The 21,196-nt window shown below is 36.2% G+C and overlaps 1 protein-coding gene across 1 annotated transcript in view; it reads right to left on the reverse strand.

The window, feature by feature from the left end:
* Positions 1-20,510, reverse strand: part of LOC115628567 (limbic system-associated membrane protein) — a 33,866-nt gene extending 13,356 nt beyond the window's left edge. Inside the window, exons 1-4 of the mRNA XM_030524730.1 lie at positions 20,402-20,510; positions 10,231-10,454; positions 9,158-9,255; positions 4,802-5,009 (exon numbers count right to left, since the gene is read on the reverse strand). Of these exons, the coding sequence (XP_030380590.1) occupies positions 4,802-5,009; positions 9,158-9,255; positions 10,231-10,369 (445 nt within the window). The 5' untranslated portion in view covers positions 10,370-10,454; positions 20,402-20,510. The remainder of the gene's footprint in view (positions 1-4,801; positions 5,010-9,157; positions 9,256-10,230; positions 10,455-20,401) is intronic.
* Between the last annotated feature and the right edge of the window lie 686 nt (positions 20,511-21,196).

Here is a 21,196-nt window from a genome sequence, read left to right on the forward strand (position 1 = left end):
TGCAACGCCAGCGCCATCGTCATCGTCATCGTCAACGCCAGCGTCATCGTCAGCGTCAGCATCAGCAGGTAAATTGGCCAGATAATATACATATATAACAAATATTTTTTAAACCGCGTCGTGGGCACAGGGAAGAAAGAGAAAGAATGGAATAGAGAAAGGGAAAGTTATGTGAGTTCATTTGTCAAATTGTAATTTCATTTTTAAAGGCGTATGCTGGCATTTTTCAATTTCGCACATCAATAATTAAACTATTTAACAAATTTAAAACGTTTTATATTCCCAAACATTGCACAGAAATATAAAATGAATTCCAGAAATCCTTTTATTTGCAAAGTATTTGTTTGTCCCCAACATTAATTAGTTAAAGAGAGAGAGCATTTTATAGAATGACTAAACTATAAATAATAAGTAAGTAAGTAAGTAATAAATATTTAATTATTTTCGAGGTTCTCACATTTGGGTTCCTATAACCCGTCTAATCACCCCTAACTGATCGTTTTTCTGAGTAACTGAACTTCTTGGCTTACTTAGTCTGTAAACCGATGATGTAAATAATTACATTCCCATTATAATTAATAATTATACATTTTATATGGATATAAAGTTAGTTTTTATTAATTATATATTAAAAGAATCAAATGAGTAACATATCAACAGAAATCGGCGGAACATGTAAGCAGTTATGGCAATCAATTATTCAAATAGTTCTTTATATATTTTTAGTTCTTTATTGGTTGTTTATAAAAGCAATTTGTACATTTTTGTCTAAAGAATATGCCAACGAAAACGGTGAAGCGATTTTATTCAAACTATGAAATAAACGTTTCATTTTATTTGTGTACGTTGAGCTCTGATTGTTACTTTTAAGTCGCCGTTTAATTGAAAAATATACTTATTAAACTGTATTTTATAATAATCGACTCACAACTAAAGATGTTAATGGCAATGTTGTTAATGGTTGAATACTCATTAAAAATGGACTTAAACATATTTTGTTGTTACTGGCTTTAAATATAAATTGACTGTCAGAGGCTTGAATTATTTTTCATTTAATTACACATCGCTTAAATTAACAGCATATGTTTTATTTAAAGAGATATCTCATATTTTTACAGTCGGGCAGCCCCTGAAATGACCCCAAAGGATTGTAATTCATGGGCCATCGCGGCGGCCAAGTGAAAAAGCATCCACAGCCTGCACTTTCAACCTGGCCAAATGAGTTGTTTCTGTTGCTGTTGTTGTTGTCGCATGTCCGCCTTTTGTTTAAAAGGACAAACTTTTCATATGTCGCGAAACACACTAACACACACACACACACACAGACTGGCACCGAAAAATGACTGTGGCGGATGTTTGCGCCCACAGCGGAAAACCTATGAACCATGAAAACGTAATAAAGCCGGAAAAAATACTACAGGGAATGTATGTATGTGTGTGTGTATGTGTGCGTGTGCAGGTAAGAACGAACGAGTGTTAAAGTATATGCATATAATATGCCGCAATTATGTGGTTGGTAAATGACCAAAAATTGTGGTGCTGTTGGTGTTGACAAACAGCTTGTTATATAGTACTATATGCATTGTACGCTGGTCCTTCCAAAGGACCGGCCATTGTGCAAAAAGAGTGGCAACTGAGTGGTCATTAAGTGGCCAAGGTTAGCAGTGCTGGGCACTGATTGAAGCCTTTATAGTCGGGACACGTGAATACTCTGTGAAATGTGCAGACAATCGTTCAAAATGTGTCACTGATACTACGTCAGTTTTAAAGTAGATCTTAAATGAGAAATTTCGAAAATGATCTGCAATTCTGCAAGAGAACCTTAAGTCAAAATCTAAAGATATGTTCAATTTGAAATTAATTGCTTTTTAGAATCCTAGTAAAAAGTCTTATAACTGAAGTATTTTCTTTACAGTACAGAGCTGAGATATTTGAAATAAACACACAAAATAATTTTGAAATAATTTACTTCTTACATGTTTGAAAACAGGAAGCTTCAGATAAATTAAAAAATATTTGTAATAAAGCTAGTTAGTGTCTTCAGCTTTGAAAAGAGATTCGCTGGCTATCTGAATCAGGAATAATTCATATACAATGTTTCTTCCAAAGTAAAACCTCTTTTTTATTTTTATTATAAATAAGCAGTTTTCGTTTTTGAAGCCTTACTTTTATCGGGAAATTACATAATTTACAGATAGTTGGTAAGAGGTGGACCTTTCCAACAAACCAGAACCAGATACAACCACCTACCACGCCACCAGAAAACACTCTATTCCACAAGTCCTATTCACTTCGGAAAACACTTGGGACTAGATATAAAAAACACTCTTGTGGTTTACATATTTGCGTGCCTTTTTATTGGAAACTTTAAGTTCAGACTTAGATCAGATTGTCATGCATGATGACTGATCTATGATCAATGGCACTGCTCAGCTAATATCCGTTCTAATCTATAATTCAGATTAAAGAACTATACATAAAGTTCAATAATCCGTGGTATACATTAAATACCTATTTAGATTACTCTGTTTTATGAAGTCGGGTAAAATATAATAGTATAATATCTAAAATGTCTATAATGAATTAAATATTATATTAAAGTAAAAAATCTTTTTATAAAAACGAGTTGTTTTTGCTGGTTTTTAAACCAAAATCGATTTTCATAACTACTTGTATTTATTGCCGCTTTTCAAAATATTTATCATTTTAGTAAAAATGATGCAATTCTTCTGCATTCCACGCATTGCTTTAATTTGATTCGTGTTTTTGAAATTGTTTCGTCTATTTCAAAATGTGTTTGGAAAAATCCTGTCTGATTGTATGAATATCGCATGAACTTAAACGCCGGCTACGGCAGCTCCCTCTGTGTGGGTGCGTACACACATGCGAGTGAGTGTGCGTGTGTGTGTGTGTGTTTGTGTGAATAATGGCATTCGAAACACAAGCCGACAGTCATATGCCGATGCCGGCAGAGCGACCAGCCAGCACCGTTTGTCGTCGACTGTTTAACTGCATTTGGTCACGAAAATCATCAACTCGGTAGCCACGACGATGGCAGTGCTGCCCAAATAGCCAGATTTCCCGCTTTTCCGACATTGTTAGCAAGAATTCCAAATAATGTGTTATTCTTTTAGTCTGAGATCAAGATAAAAGACAATGCTTTGGTTCTTCTTTGATTCTTTCTAAAATGTTGTTATACTTGAATTATAAAAGTCTAATAGAATGAAATATTTATTAAAAGGTAATATGAAAAAAATGCAAGCAAATAGAAACTTTGTTTTAGGCAGGACTGTGGTAGATCGATGACAGCCTCTCCAAGTTCAGAAAAGTAGAAAGGAATTTGAAGAATTTGAAAGGAAAAAGGAACTGCAAATGGTAATCTGGACAGTGACTTTTTTAGGTCGGGAGACTTGGCCCTTCTACTACAAATGCTTTAAAAGGTTTGAAATATTCATTGAAATATAAATAAGTATAAAATAGTATGTGCGTTAATACGAAAAGATTTAGAATATAGTCGTTCTTGACGGTACGTTGTAAGGTTATTCAGGTTTCAGAGGTCACCAACGTGTTAGCCTTTTTATGTCCAGAAAAGTAGAAGGGATGAAGTAATGAATGATGAACTAAGAAGTGTACTCCTTCTTGTCCTCCAAATAGTAAAATTTTCATTCAGGTTGCCACACCTTTAAGACCTGGGACTTTAAAGTTCTTGAATGAACTACGAGTATAATTTGTAAAAAGGATGATTAGATGTATAGAAAATAATCGTTCTGAATGTGCATTGCACTCTTATTAATAGTGAAAAGAAAAATGCTTTCTCTTTAAAAAAGTTCAAGATAACATCCCTGTTGATAGCCTATTCAATTTCTGGCATTTTTATTTATTCTCTGTACGATATTCAAACAGATTTTGGTGGTGTTCGAGTCTCTCTCTGTTTTTGGCAGCACTGCCGGCAATGCGGACTCGCGTTGGTTTTTGGTGGAATGGTCGTAGTTGATGCCGTTACCGGTGCTGGTGCTGGTGCCGGAGTCGGAGCCGGGGCCGGAGCGGGTGCCGGACCTCCTACCCGCTGATTATCCACTGCAAATACACAGTTGATTATACTTTTTCGTGTTTGCCAATAGCGTGGAGCGGAGGAAAGGCGCGGACGCAGGCAGGATGGTGGGGTTGGCGGTTGCCGTGTGCTGGTTTAAAAATTTAGCGCGTTGATTTAGATTTGCAGGCGAAAGGTATTTAGGCAGTTGAATTAGGTTGCAGTGGCCGATGAGTGCAGGAATATGGTTGAAAAGGGGGAGCGCTCGTACGGCCACTGACCACTTCCTGCTTCAAGCGCATTTCTTACGCGCCGCGCGCCATTTTAATTCAAAATCAACAATTTGTGCGGTTCAGTGGACGATTAAACATGTTTAAGTAGCCACAATGGAGCAGCTACCAGCCGAGAACCGAGAATCGAGAGCCGGGAACCGAGCATCGAGAAGCGAGAGCCGACAGCGAAGAGTGTGGCCATGAGGCCAACGAAATTTCAGAGACCGGCACAGGAAGGTGACTGGCAGGCTGGCCTGGTTCATGCATCCGTGTGGGTTGTCCGCGCGTAAACGTTTTGTTGGCACCCTGTGGTCGCTGCCTACATTATTTTTACTGTTTGATTATTATGCCTTTTTGTTTTTCAAAATTGTTGTTTAACTTTATTTGTGCAAAAAGTGTTCGAACAATGAACGCCATGGCAACGAGGCGTATGATTGTTTGACTTTTCTTTGCTGCCCAGCCAGTTGTAAAAAGGCAAAGCTTTTGTTACACAACTCACCTACAACGTCGAGGTAGCCCATTTGGCTCTTCATGGGATCCGTGTTGATCTGGCACATATACCAGCCCTTGTCTGACTCTTTAATATCACGTATACGCATCGTCCAGGTTTTGTGCTCCGAGTTCGCAATGCCGATGCGTTGGTTTTTGGTTATGACATGATTTTGTATCGTCAATATTGTTTGTGTGTCGACACGCAGCCACGCAACCTGTGGGAATTTGTGCAGGGAGTTCAAGAACGGAACTTTATTTTTATATTTCTTGTAATAAGCAGTTGAAGTGTTTTTTTAATTGTTGATTAAGTGGAATGTGTAATGCATCAGTGATGGACAAAAGCTACGCCTTCAAAGATATTTATTTATATTCCTACTGCGCCCGTCGTGTGTGGTCGACATGTTATTTATTTTATATATATTTATATTTATATTCATGGTTTAAGATTTTAGAAATGTCCTGCATAGGTGGGAGGTTTGGTGTTTAATAAACCTAAAGCTAATCTAAATGTATACTATGTATATTTTTATTTTAATGAAATAAGAATTCACATCAATAGGCAGAAATAAAAGGGTTAAACATGTAATTATTTAAAAACCACAATCACCCTTAAAGATAAATTTGTCTAACTTTTCAGTTCCCTAAATTTGTTAAAACTAAAAAAATAAATCTATTAACAAATCATAGCTAAGATGATCTAAAGTAGAGCCAGAGAGTTGTGAACATTTTAACGTAGTTAATGGGATGTGATAGCTGTTGAAATAATGAGTAGGGAAATATTTATAGTTTAAGAGCTCTAAATTGAAGTAAGACCGAATTGTGAATGAAGTAATGTGTATAAAGCAGCTATTGACCTATTGGTTAATCTCTTGCTTGGCGCAGTCGAAAGGCCTTCAAAATTTTGGAGATATCAGCTCATAAACAATTAACCAAATATTAATAGGAATCAAAACTAAAGCTCATCAGAATAAGCAATTTATGCAAGAATTCCAGAGTAAATTATACCAGAGTCGGGGAAAAAGCCCCAATAAGTATGGACAGCCGATATAAATGCGAGCATCTCAGTTCCAAATAAATCATACAAAAAGCAATGTAAAAGAGAAAGGCAAGGATTTATTGTAAACAATTCTCAAAATCTAGTGACTAACATACTTGTTATCTCTATCTGAAGTAAATCTAACTAAAAATTCTAATATACAACTTCTTTATAATAATTTGTTGCTTTTTTTGAAATATGATTATAGTTACAGTTAAAATTAATGTACCTCAAATCTAATGTAGTTCAAATTAGTGATGTAAGTATGCATCGATACATCGATGTATCGTTTTTAACGTAAGCGATTGTTTTCGATCTTAACTCGATGTTTTTAGATGCGATGTTTCGATCGATTGTTATAAAAATATCGATGTTACGGACATTCCTAAGCAGGGAAGTCCCAGCATATACACAAAAGTAATGAACTTGTATAAAAAAAGTGCTAGGGAACTGCTAAGAAACCATGCCAAAGCAAGTTGTTATTCCCATTTCAATCGAAAATTCGGAGCCTAGCATATCCTTAACGAGCTAGCAGGAATCCCACTCTGAAATTTAAATTGTTAAAACTAACGGGAATTAACATGTGCGTATATGTATATACGTACGCATTTTACATGATGAGAATACATGTTGGGAATAACACCTTACTTTGGAATTAGACTTATTAAAATAACACATATTTGTGAATAAACATTTTAAAATTATTGCAAAGCTACGCTCCTAGCTTCTTTTTATACCGCGTAACCAAAGGCCACAATAGTTTCGGGCGCATATAATATGCACAGGAGAATTATTCCCGCTCGTCGTTTTGTTTCATCTCTTGTTTTACATTACAAATTTTTATGAAAAATCGATGTATCGAAGCTAAGTTTTTCGATACATCACTGCATCGATGTTTGTCATTGCGATTTTCGTTTCCGATGTAAAACATCGTTGTTCATTTCAGATTTACATCACTAGTTCAAATCATCACAAAAAAGTCTATATAAGAAAAAAATGTCAAAACAATAATATCAATAATAAAATCACTTAAGCTTCTTATTTTTATATTGAAATACTAATAAATCATACATTTTGCTTCTATTATTATTAATATTTAGATTTGTTTAAACAAACAATTTTATTAGTTGCTATCGTCAACTCTTTTTAGAGCTTTAAATAAAATGATTTAAATTAATTACTTTTTCATATGAAAGAAAGAACAACAAGGTAGCCGCAAATTTAAGCCCACTTTTTGTCACAAAATGTGGGCAGCGTTTTTATACGCATGTGGTCAATCGATATTTCCATACCCTGTACCCGTAGGGTAAAAAGGGTATATTAGGTTTGTGCAAAGTACATATGTGACATGCAGAAGGAATCATCTCCGACCCCATAAAGTATACATATTCTGAATCAGCATGACGAGAGAAATGGATCTAGGATGAACGCAAGGATCTCAGAAACTATAAAAGCTAGAATAACCAAAGTTGGCATCCAGATTCTCCTAGGTCCGAGAAAGGACCTTCCCCCGCTACAGAATTTCGTCAATAGCGTCCACATTTCAAATTCTACCTAAACCAAACTTTGCACACATCATTTATATATAATTATCTACTGCTGCCTAAAATTATTCAATTCGGTCAATTCTAAGAAAAGTTATTAGCGAAACAAATTCTCGCCAGTACAACCCCACCAAACTGCAGCAACAAGTTCGGTCTTCTTCTTCCGCTTTTGCGTATAACTCAGTGACGGAAGTTTACCTGGATACAGGGTATTACACTGTCGGGCTTGCTCGACTGTAGCGTTCTCTCTTGTTTTGACAATTTTTGGTTTGTTTACTAAATGTGTATTGATGGCGGTTTCAGACCACGTTGTTGAAGGCACATTTGGCATTTGGCCGGGCTCTTAAAATGTTTAATATTTCCACACTGCCTGAGGCAGTAAAAATTGCACACGTTCCCATCTAGAATACTTATGAATAGGTGCTTTGATTTTCGGAAATGCTAATATTTGACTCCTACTCGTATAGCACTCGGAGCAGTCCAAATGAACCTCAGCTCGCATGACATGCACAAGCTGCTCAAATTAACTCAAAATCTTTTCCGAGAAGTACTTAGAACCTACTCACATACTTGTATACCCCAGCAGGTTGAACTAATCACGCTCACACACACATGCTGCTGGGCAATTGTACAATTACGTGGGTAAATTGTTATGCGATAAAGCCGGCAGCGTGCAGGCTAGAGCTAAAATATTTCTATAGCCATAAGAGGCAGTCCCTTCCCCCAACCCTTGCCAGCGCCAACCCCCTCTTTGCATGTGTAAATGTGCCAGAAGCGGGCATAATGTGAAGTAACCCGTCCAGCTGACATGTCGACACGAGAAGCTATTTAAGGCAAGTTTTACGCTACTGTTAGATAATTTATAATCATGTTGGGGCTGTTAAAGTTTGGCTAATTAATTATTGAGCGATGGCTTCAAAATGAAACTGATGTGATTTAATATACAATTTAGTTTTCGGTTTTTGGGGCCAACATATTAAATAAATAAATAAATGGAAAAGCCGTCAGCGTAAAATAAGTAATTACACCCAAGTGCCTGCTCAATTATCTTTCAACAGAGAAACGCTTAATTGTGCAGCATTTTTGGGGTGGCACACACACACAAGCACACCCACACACACACACATACTTGACTGCCCCTGTTTGGGGTAAGTAGTCAGTCCTCGCAGTCGAGCTACCTTTGCCATTCCCTTATTAATATGCATTTGTTGTTGTTGTCATAAAGCTACCTTCACATTCACCCAACAACGATAGACACAAATGATGATGAAGCATGCCTCTTGCGCCCCTCGACCGCTCCCCACCCCCACCACCAGCACCAGCACCAACCCCCACCCCAGACAATGTGGCAACAAACAGCAGCGCTCAACACGTTCTCATTCATATTTCAATTACTTTTTATGTGATTTTCCTCTTTGTTATTGCATATCCCTATTTATGTTTTTATATTTTCACTTTCATATTCATTCAATTCTTGTTGCCATCGCCGTCCTTGCCATGCCTGTTATTGTTGTCATTCGTTTGTTTTCTGTTCCGTTCTGCTCCGTTCTGCTCCGTTCTGTTCTGTTCTGATTTGTTTTGTTTTGTTTTGTTTTGGGCGTCGAGATTTTGTCTTTGAGATTATGCGGCCGTCGAGTCGAGTGCGGATAAAATGTTAATGAATATTAATGCGACCGGTTGGGTTTTTGTGGCTGTTTATTGGGTGTGTAATTGAGGAGGAAGGTGTGAGTGGAGTGTGTAGCATGTTTTGATTTGATGTGCCGAAATTAACAGATTTGTTTACCTTATACGAGCCCAGATCCTGCACGACACAAATGAGAAAGGCATCACGTCCCACGGGCGCCGTCACATTTGCAATTGGAGAACTAAATTTGGGATCAACTGTAATGGAGGAGAGAGAGAGACGGTTGGCGTGAGTGGCCCATTAATATGAGTTGCTGTTGATAGCTATATAATTGGCTGGTAATTGTAAAATGATTGCCGAATCACTGGAGTGGGCGAAACGGATGATTGCACAGAGAATTCACAGCACTTTTGAGTGCTTTAGCTTATGATATGGGTCTGCTTTAGAATTAAATTAGATAATTAATAAGTAACATTATTACAAATAAACGATGAGATTATTGTAATGCATTGGAGAATCTATTTGCGTTCCAACAAATTTAGGCTTGTTGGGTTGTGGTTGAAACAGAATCATCTAAAGTTTATGAATAAAATGCAATAGCAATGCTGAAATAATAATTATAATATGCAACACTAGAGGTAGTATATACATGATACTTGTATAATTCCTCTTAGCTTCATAGTCTAAAAGGTATTAAAATCTTATATTATTTAGCAGAAATTAAACTTGTTGGGTTGTTGTTGAAACAGAATCTTCTATAATTCAAAAGTAATAGCAATGCTAAAGAAATAATAATTATAATATGAAACAGTTGACATGATATATTAAAATATTGAGAGAGCACTGAACATTTTTTCCTTTTTCTTTGCTTCATAGTCTAAAAGGTTTTCATTTCTTGAAATATTTAGCAGAAATTAAGAATATTCATATAAATTTATGGTTTTATTATCATCTCATGACAACCTATTAAGGTCTCTATAAAGAAGAGGATCAGTATAGTGTCTTGACGGATTAAATAACACATTAAATAATAAAATATATTCGTTCTACTTGTTTTGATTAGTTGTAGTTATTAGTAGCTCTATCTTACAAATGTTTTTAGCTACTTAGGAGAAATAAACATGATTTTAACTATATTTCAAATCAAGCGTGATCGGAATTTCGCTTTTAATTGAAATTATTGAAATTGGTTAAGGATTTGTGGTTAGTTTGTGAGTTCAATGAACACTTACCTATCGCCTCGACGGGTACTTCAAGTCTTTGTGGATGACATTTCTGGCACATGAGTATTATGATGAGCAATGGCGTTATAGTACGGTTGTAACACAGCACGTTGGCTAGCCAATGGGCAACGTAACGTTTTGATGACATTGTTTATGTTTGTATGTGATTTAAAAATCTATTGTATTCATACGACATTTATCTGTGGCTTAGGTTTAGTTTTTCATTTTATTGGCTGTTTGGAATTAAGTTTACATTTGATTATAAGCATCAGCTCAAAGGCCAGGTTCTACATTGTTTAAGTTCCTGGAATTCGGGTAATTTGTAATTTCGTCTGCAGTCGACACCATCACCAACTGGCTTGGCAAATATTCAACAATACACGACCCGTGACCGGTTCTTTGACCAACGCCCGCGCCTCGTAATTGGCAGTCATTAGTGAGCCTCTAATGGCGTTGAATAAACTTCTGCTGGCTGTTGCTGCTTTTATTTATGCGTGTAAACAGCGGAAAGTTGCACAAAGTACTTGAAAACAGAATCAAAACTAGGAAAACAATGCCCCAACGAGTGAGGCAAACAATAATCATGCCGTGCCAAATACGCCAAATTAAAAAGTTTCAAGTTTAAAGCCCACAACCACCAGCACCACCCTCCATGAACGCCATAGTCTGCTGAGTACGGGGCACAGTGGTCGGCTTGTGAAAAAATGCTTGCAGAAATGTGAAATTTGATTGTTTTTCGCCAATTTCAGTAAATGTTGAATGAATTCAGAAGCTCGATAGAGGCCAGGCCGTCTAACCGTCTGATTCTCCGTCCAAGCAACTAGGGTCACAAAACTTTGCACGAAAGTCTGGCAGAAACAGAGACTCCTACTTCTTAAATATACTTATAAATAAACCTACATATTTTTTACAAATGAAAATTTACATTGTCAAAATAAGGATTATATGTGAGAAAGAACAATGACATAGTATACGTAATAAGGAGCTGACACAAGCTTAGCGAATAAGAAAGGTTACCGACTCCACTCCCACGGCTACGTTCATCGGGGGTACGGCCTTAAGTACGGGGAAGCTGATGAGGAATAGAAACATCAGGGTGCCGATTGAGGTTATACCTCTATATAAGTTTAATGAACAGGAATTCATACATTTTCTAGATAACAAGATTATATTTGCGGAGACTTAATGTCTAATAAATAAACCGAATGGCGCCATCAGGATTTTCGGTGCTAATGTGTGTGTGTATTTGAAATAAATCAACTGAAATAAACATACTGAATCGACTAAATTTACTGGTATAACAACTTAAGCTATACAGTGCGCGTTTTTAGACGCTTTCCTCTTCAGTCAGCAATGTGTTTAAACTGAAAGATGGCAGTCTGCTGGAGCAAAGCAATTGAAACGGGTTGTAGATTCAGTTTAATATAACGCAACAAAATACAAAAAATGCAACTGCTCTAATGAATTACTGGAATGATAGCTTGAAGAGAAAGATGAAGAAAATGATTTTATACGTAGTTCTTTTCTCTCCATTGAACGGATTGAAGACGACATGAAAATATTCTAATAAATTCCAATTGAAAAAGGTATCGTAATAAAAGAGATTTTGTTCATAAATGTATTTCTGGATAAAGTCGCTGGTCTTCGAAAATATACTCTATATAGAATTTGAATATTTGAAATAAATTAGCACTAAGAAAAGATCTGTATTTAAGATCCCCGTTTATTTACTCATTTTCTGCCTTTGATAAATATGTGCGCAGTTAAAAGACATAATAGAGCAAGTTCCAGAGAAAATATGACCCACCTCTGCTAATCAATATGAGTATTTCTAAATTGCTTAATAAGCTTCAAAGTTGAGTTAAAGAATTATCTGTTTGTACAACGTGATCTCATTCGCTAGCTGTAGCTTTGTGATACAAAATGCAAAATTGCTCCACTGTCTGGGGTGCGGGTGCGGGCGCGGTTGGGTTGGGAGGGCCGAGTAAATTTTGCGTGTTCAGGTTGTGTAAATTGCTAGAGAGAACCGGCGACTGTCGAGGCGAGCAGCTGGTAAAAATTAAGTACGACTATCTAGCAAGGTGTTGCATGTTGCCTGCATTTCTGCCAAAGGCGAGCTTCGCAGGGATCCCTCGCCTCGGGCATTTTGTTTTGTTCATTTGGCATTTAAGCGTAGTAAAGGGAAAAACTGTTTATGGAACGGAAATGAAATGCTTCGAGAGTTTCCATGTGTGTGTGTGTGCGTGTCTGTGTGTGTGTGGCTCAGTATGTGGGACCGTAAATAAAGCATAAAATCGTGCAATGGCCGAAGCAGTGAAATAGTTGTGCTTTATAGTTGCATTTTGCAGCTAAAGCCTGCACCATTCGGCCGCCTTGATGTGACATGTGAGCTGAGCAGAGCTGAGCCGAGCACGGCGCAGTGCAGTGGTAATTGAGTTTGGCTAATAATGCTGGTCGAGTTGTGGTCGGAGCTAGGCATGAGGTCAGCACAGGCATATTTTGCTTTCGAACGTACAGAAAGTTCAAGGGGATTCAAGAAATTTTTGCAAACAACCTACCATAGTTTATGCGAATTTTGGCTATTAAGAAAGTAAGTCAACATTGTTCAGATAATTCGAAAAGTAGCAGCTTTGTTTTTTAAATTTTAAGTGGAGTTCAACTGACAGTTAAGGCATGCAATGGAGATAGTTTCAGTGATGCAGTCGCCAGATAATGCCATAATTTGAATATAAAGCAAAAGAATTATTAAATTAGGTATAAAATTATGAAAATATGAAGTCACTACAGAAGAACAAATAAGTTGAAATAAATAAAACTGTTTTAGTAATATTATACTTGTATTTAGATGTAGGGCCGGAATGTATAAACTGGGAGGAATTAATATGAATAAGTTCAGTTTTAGGCAGAATAAATATCTAAAAATTATCTTTATTTTCTTACATAGATCTCTTCTGGCTCAATTGCACAATTTCCACATTAAATTTCTAACTAGATGAAAATATACAGATTTGGAAGACGATTTTTTTGGGGGTACGAATTGCATTTAAAGGAAGTAGAAAATTATATCGATTGAAATAAAATTGGCGAATAAGCCAATTATACCCGAATCATTGCTAAAATGTTGGTCTTCAATACAAAAGAAGGAAACGTCTATTTACTTTTCAATATTTAATTGATTGTTGGTAAACGTATTCAATACATCAAAATTATTTTATTGCTTTTATTTATATTTAGGAGTGAGAAAAATGTTGTAAAATATACTGCAAAATAAAATTTTAGTCACTTGTGGCACTTCAAATGTATGCTATGAGAGCAATTAAAAAATGGGCATTCGTCAAGAGACAATCAACAGAACTCATTAATACCCTTCGCAATATTACCCACAGGGATGTTCTCCAAGTAATTCACCATAATGGTGATCCTGTGAACTTGGCACGAAGCTCCAAAGATTCGATCAGTCGAGGCTGATTCAAAACAATTACGAGAACTGAACACAGATCAACATTGAGCTGAATTTGAAGAATCTGGGCCAAGGCATTATTTAGTTTAGTTTAGTTATTAATATCCCACAATATGTGCCCACTTCTTCTTTATTTTATTCAATAATAGTTTCTTCATTTATTATGTGTTTGCAAAGAGTTAAGAATAGACTTGTACACGATATGTTTTGGATGCAATTATATTCACTCAGCTGCTATTGTTTATTTGATCTGCTCTTTGAATGTTAGCGAAGATTTGTAGTACTAGTATTTAGTTATATACGATCTATTGTGCTGATATATATAACTTGGAGGCTATTATTTGTATTTCAATAAACAAGCTTTGCCCAGCGGCTAACCCAATTTGCGTTCTACTCTCATTGCAATTATTTTGCACTAGAAACTAAACTTAGACCCTCAGCAATCAATCTTTGGGTACAAACTGGCACAAGTTTTCTTTTCATTCACAACATTTAGTCTAATTTTCATAAAACAGCAGCAAACCCAATTAGCTATGCAAACTACACGATAAAGCAAAGTTGCTTCCTAGGGCTTCCTAGGGTGCCGCAAGTGAGCTGTATCTGGATAGGTGGCTCTCGTTCGCTTCTCCGTCTGTCTGTCTGTCTGTCTGTCTGCACGTCCACGTCTGGCTGACATGACCCGCATGGGCTGTAAATTATTAATAATATTGCTATGCCTATTTACTAGACATTTTGTGAGTGAGCCAACGTCGTCCGTCAGTCCACAGCAAATACAGGCTGTGTGTGTTGTCTTTTTGTAGTCTACTTTTGAGGGCAGCTGGTCGTGCATGCAATGTGAATGTGAATGGCTGACAAAGGACACACATGGCAAGCAAAGTTTGCTTTCAATTGCGCTAAATTATGTAAAAATCAATAAAGAGTCAAGGAAGGCGAAGGTAAAAAAAGAATTTTAATGAAATGTCATTTTTAAATTGTTTCTGTCAGTTGCGGGCGCCTCTTTTTGTTTTTTTTTTTTTTTTTTTTTTTACATATATACAATTTATTAAACTAGTTTTCTACTACCAATATGGCAGCTTAAGCTAGTTGAAAGTTAGGGAATACAAAAGTTGTCTATAGTAAGCATCTATAGGACGCACTTATATCTATGTACATATATACAATATTTACAATGTTTTACATGAAAAATGATTATATTTTATGATATATACTATGTATTTTATACAAGGGCGCCTCAAAGCAGACTTTTAAACACTGCCAGTGAGTCGTGCATATTAATACATTTCCTTTAAATTCCAAAATAAGTTAGAGAACAACATTTTTGATCGCTCTTCGAACTTGTTTCCTCTTTATTCAAAATATGTTGGCAACAAACAAAGTTAAAGTTTTTTGTTACATTTCCTATCAAAAATAAATTGTAAAAATTTGACAATGAGTTGTACATTTCAATTAATTCACATATTTGTCCCCCATAGCTCACTAAAGAATTCGCAAGCAATTTAAAATAATGTATAAAATAACGTTTGTTTCTGCTCTTTTCTTTTTCAGCTTGCCTTTCAATGTTAGTAAATATCTAGTTATAGTTATGGATTTTTATTAAATGACTTCAATTTTATTTAACTGAAATGTTCTTGTGAATATTTTGCATTAGATGAAATGGGTTTGCTTCTAAGTGAACAAGTTGAGGGGGAGTTTAAAGTATATATACAATAAACAGTCCTTGTAGAATAAAATATTAAACATATTCTTTGTTGGTTGGTAACATAAATTTACTTTAAATTGTTACCACATTTCACAAGCTGAGAGTGGCAAGAATTAATTTTATATATATTTAAACAAGTTTTAAAAAATTTACCAGTGCATTAAAGAAATCATAATTTAAATACTTGAAATTAAATTTAATGAACATATTTTTTTGTCGGATGGTTACTGGTCATGAAAAATAGGTTAGGTAGAGAAGGCGGACAGGAATACTGAATTTAAGAAACTTTAAGATATTGACAGATATTTAAGACATCTACTGTACAGTCCGGATCTAGTGACCTTTTTTTGTCATTAACAAATTTACTAGTTGAAAAAACAATGTATTCAGTGGAGGACTGCGAAAATCGGTACGTCTTAATTTTCAGCTGTTATGAGAAAGAATTTATAAAGCTATCTGCAATGTGACAACAAGTCAGTAACTAAAACGGGATGAATTTCTAATATCCAAATCTCGCAACGCAACCGCCTAAAAAAATATAAAAAGGAGAAACACAGGGATTAATTTTTTTCACCCAAAACCCAATATGATTTTAATTATTATTTTTCATATAATATCATAAAATATATTTCATATTTAATCTAATATATTGTAAATATTCCATTGTATATACACATAGATGTAAGTGCGTTCTATAGATGCATACTATGGACAACTCTTTTATTCCCCATTAATTTTCAACTAGCTTAAGCTGCCTTATTGGTAGCAGAACACTAGTTAAATAAATTGTATATAATAAAAAAAAATTTTTTTTAAATTTTATTAAAAATTGGAAAACATTTTAAAGTTCAATTCGCGCAAATGACGCTAACTTTATTTGTAAAAATTTCAATACTGGCCATATCATAAACGTTTCAGTTTTTCCCAATCCACGGAAAGTTGCATCAAAATCAATTCATTGTTGAATAAGAAAGCACCACATTCATGAGCTTACTGTCGTGGAAAGGCATTTGCTGTTTTAAGCTCCTTGTTTTGGTAAGCCAAAAGCAAATCATTGCCTACTTACGGGCAGTTCAGCTGCTAAAGCACCAAAAAAAGGAAAAAGGGCCAAATTTATGGCACATAATAAGAGCTACTCATGAAACTTTGTATACTTGTCGTATATTATTTTTATGGCTTCGGACATGCAAAGCGAGTGCGGCTCGCTGCCTAAAAGTATGTCGCACAATTTGTATAATCAGCTGTTAAATTATGTGCAAAATGTGCGCCAAACGAGCGGCGAGTTAGACGTTCTGTAAAATGTAAATATTTGCTGCACACATACAGATCGTGAGTTTATATGTGCGTGTGTGTGTGTGTGTGTGTGAAAAACCACACAAGGTCAATGCAGCACGGAGCTTTGTTTACTTTGGCGGGGCCCCTTGAGGTATGCAACCGAATGCTGCTGATGCTGCAACGACACCGCCAATCAATAGCCGGCAGGCTCTTGAAATGCACGCACACCGCCTGTGTGCGCGGAATTTCAATTTTCAACACAAACATTAATTAACACGTGATACATTGCGCCTTTATCGCTATGCTGCTTCAATATTTCAATAGTTTTTTCATAATTTTTTAAATATACAAGCTGATTTGCTGCCGCACACTCTTTTTTGTATTTTTTACCTCCTTTTGTTTATGTGGCAAGTGGAGTCGAGTGGGTAGTCTAGGGTTGGTCTTGCATAAAATTAGCATAAATCAGAATGTATGGCGAAAAATTTCCATTGCTCTACTGTGGCGCCTGTAAGTATGCAAAGTTTTCGTTGCGTTTCTTCCTCTCCCTTCACTTCGTTTTTGTTGCTGTTGACCGGCAACAGCCTCTAGTACGGAAGTTGATTATTATCGCTTGTTATTAACAGCAGCAGCAACAACAACAATAACCGGTTGCACAACAACAGCAATCATAATAAGCTCTACGTGGTTGTGACGGAAGCTCCGGACTTGCATTTTCCCCCAACGTCAGAAGGGGGCGTATATATGCTGTCCATTATGTCAAAACGTAGAGGAAAAACTTTCCTTTTGATTTTTATTCGGCTCGCATGTATGTGTATATATGTTTGTCTGACTGAAATCGAGCATTCGTAATTTGCAATTGATATGCCAATGCCTGTGATTGGAGGACAATGGCAATCGCAATGGCCATGGCAAGGGTTCAAGCCCAGTTGGTTAGTTGAGGATAGGATAGAGAGGACATGACCTTTGCTGCATCAGAACTAAAAGGACGAGGGAGCATTTTAAATTAATTTTTGCTTTGATTGCGGATATTTAAAGCGCACATCTTGCTAAAGACGGCTTAAACGTAATTAAAATAGTGTCATTATAATTAATTTGTGGCATTGACTATAAACCTAATAGGCTTAACCATATTTTTTTGGTCTATAATCTGCACGCTGAGCCAAATTGCGTTACATAAATTATAGACGAAAGCTAGAAGTATTAATACCCATTAATTATTTATAAACATATAGTAATTCACTGTTTAACTTTAGCTCAAATATTTGCATTGAATCAATATTCTAAGCAACAATTTAAAACCATCGCTGCCTACCGAAAAAGCTGCAATTATGTTTGCATTTCTAAACTAGTTTTGCAGGCAATAATGGAATTGCTTTTATTATCTGCTCATTAGTTTAGGCATATTTGTACAAAAATGCATGATAAAAGTACTCCAATTATTTTGTCCATTTCATTAAATAATCATTGAAACTACAAACTACATGAATCCGTATTTATTTTGAATTGCTCGTATTTATACATGAGTGGGATTTGGAAGCACGAAATACAAAATACGCCTTTTACACGTTTTTAATGTTTGTTTTTCTGTCTTTTAGTGGGAAAAGCGTTGTATTTAGCTTTAAAAAGAAAACATGCCTGAAGGATGAATGCCGACTTTTTTGTAACGTTCTAAAACAATTTTTTGTTTTTATTTCTAATTTGTCCTTTTATTTAATTAATATAATTGCTCTAGTCTGTTTTTATTGTTGTCATCTAAAGTTTTTCACAAATAAAAATATATGGCACTTTTTTTTCAATTTGTTGAACTCATTTCAGATGGTGTCTCTGAAAATTGATGTAAAAATTAATAAAAAAAAAGAAATCGAAGGCAAAAATGCAATTGAAACTTATTCAACTCAACGTCAGTTATGTAATGTTTTTAAATAAGTAATAAAATCTAATAAAATAAATTCAATTCAAATTTACACTCTTAGTAAAAAACATCTCAGTTGTTAATAAAAAGTACAAACCAATCAATTATGTATTCTATGTATTCTGTTGCAAAAAATAGATCGTTAGATAAACTCAATAAAATATAAAGGAAAAACAAACAAGCATTCAAGACTGAAACAAATAAGTTAGGAAATTAAGGTGGGGAGAGAAATTTTATTTTGGTGAGAAATTATAAAATATTTGTTCCTATAATTTCGATGAAATGAAATGAAAGTTAAAGGTGTTAAATTAAACTGAAAGATAAATAATAAACTGCATTTATTTGGCACAAAATTAAACTGCAAACAAGAATGGAATGCTAGAGTCGAGTCAACTGTTAAATGCGCTTTACTTACTCCTTTTGAAACAAAATAAATAAACATTTATTTTTTATTTTATATTAAATCAAATTGAGAAAATAAACTAGTGGAAAAGCTAATGTTGGGCCCACCGATTTTGAAATACTCTTTACCTATATATAAAATAATAATATAATTTTGGTAGCTCTAGGTCTTAGAGTTTCTGAGATCTAGCTGTTTATACGAATAGACAGACAGGGCTAAATCGACTTGTCTTGTCAGGCTGATTAATAATATATATACATATGTTGAAGGGTCTGTCATTCCCACCAAACTAGTGTACCCTTTTACTCTTTGGGTGCAGGGTATAGCAAGCCAACCTGGAGTTTAGTGAAGATGGAGAAAAATGTCTAAAAAGCACAAATGTTGCAGAGGCTACTTCGAAGATATTGTGTTTATTTGTTGCTTCCCCATTTTATTTTAATGGAACATGCGGAGTATTTCATTGCTAGTTTTGCTAAGCAACAAAAATTGCTTGCGATGCTCCAAAACAAAAACAGAAACAAACACCCGGATAAATTGCAAATGACACAAAAATGAAGTAGAGCCCAACACACGCTTGCTGCTGAGAGCGGCATGTTTAGAAGCCCGAGCAGCCCAGTAATCTATTATGCTCGTATGCCCCAAAAGCTATGCAACATATTTGCAACAGCAAATAATAACATGCCATATTTACATACGAATAACTGTGTCTGTGTACGAGTGTGTGTGTGTGTTTGAGTGTGCTTTTGTTTTCTATTTGCACGCTTGTTATTGTGCGGTTTATGGATATCAATGAACTTTAAATTGCAGCACTCCACGAAATGTGCAACTGTGTGCGCCTAAAAGTATGTAGCTATGCAATAATAAACAGCAGTGCGGCAGGCAGACACATTTATAGGCAAATTTTATGCCACACACCCTCACACACACACGCACACACTCACACAGACAGAAAGCTCGCGCATGATAGCACATGTGATCGTTGGTCAGCCGCTAAATAGTCATTAGAATTTGTTAGGTTGGCGCAGGGAGGAGGGGGCGGGGCCGGGGCTGGGGCCGTTACTACAAAGAGCGACACGCCAGCTGAGGCCAGGGTGTGTGTGTTAGTGTGCGTTTATAAATAACTCAGCGTTATGGCACTTTTTTTGTTTTTTTATAATTACAACAAACACGCAGTGTCTGCGCAACATTTGCGACTTCGTCGTACAAAATTGCCAACAAGCGACAAAAAACGCGGTCGCGTTTTTCCCTTTCGCTGCGGTGGTTAGTCGGATTTTTGGCGGCAAAACACGCGAGGGAGTTTTGATGGCGTGCTATTATTATTGTTGTTGTAGTTGCTGATGCCTTTTGCTTGTCGTTAATTATTTATTAATACTTTAAGTGCATTCATTATGCAATTTTCCGAGAGATTCCATCAATTCTTCTACTGCTTACATTTTTAAGTATATGCTGACTTGTGGCGTGGTCAAGGATCTTTTTCCGGTTACAATAAAATTCGTTTTACATTTTTGTGAACCGTGTTTTATTATTTATTTGAAAGCTCCGCCAATTTCCCGCACAACACGCCGCACTGCGAACAAACGAGAAACGAGAGCGAACACAACCGCGCGCCACGAGTTTCGTCGTCAGACTGATTGCGGCTCGCCGACGAAGCGGCGCACGAGGCACGAAGACATTGGCCAGCAAATCGTCGTTCTGGCTACGCTGTCGGCGACGGCGGGGGTGGGTGGATGTTGGGTTGGTGGTGCTGCGAACGAATCAGACAACTGTGATTTTTGTTGTTGGCGCGCTCTGCTTTAACATTGCTTTGCCTTTCGTTTTTTTTTTGCTGTTGGCAACTTTTTTTTCTAACTTTTGGTTTATTTGTAAACACACTGCGGGTGTATGTGTGTGTGCTGGCATGCGTTGCCCAATGAGGGGGTGGCGTGAAACTCACCACAGTTGAAAGCCGAGCGATTGAATTGAAAGCCAATGGGGAAATTTACTCTGCACACCATTTTCTTTTTTCATTTCAACGGCGTGGCGTAAACGTCGAAGCCGATTTATGAATGAAATTTTGTGGGTGTGTGGTTGAATGTTTGTGTTGGTTTGCGAAGGATGTTAAGTTGCTTGTGTGTGTGTTTGTGTGTGCATGTGTGTGAGGACTAAAGTGCGTGCTAAGTAAAAACTTAGTGTCAGTGGTCATGGCAGTGGTTTGTCAGCAACAAACAATGTGTGTGTGTGTGTGTG

The sequence above is a fragment of the Scaptodrosophila lebanonensis genome, unplaced genomic scaffold, assembly GCF_003285725.1.
Source record: "Scaptodrosophila lebanonensis strain 11010-0011.00,11010-0021.00 unplaced genomic scaffold, SlebRS2 tig00000118-arrow-arrow-pilon, whole genome shotgun sequence".
NCBI classification, from domain to species: Eukaryota; Metazoa; Arthropoda; class Insecta; order Diptera; family Drosophilidae; genus Scaptodrosophila; species Scaptodrosophila lebanonensis.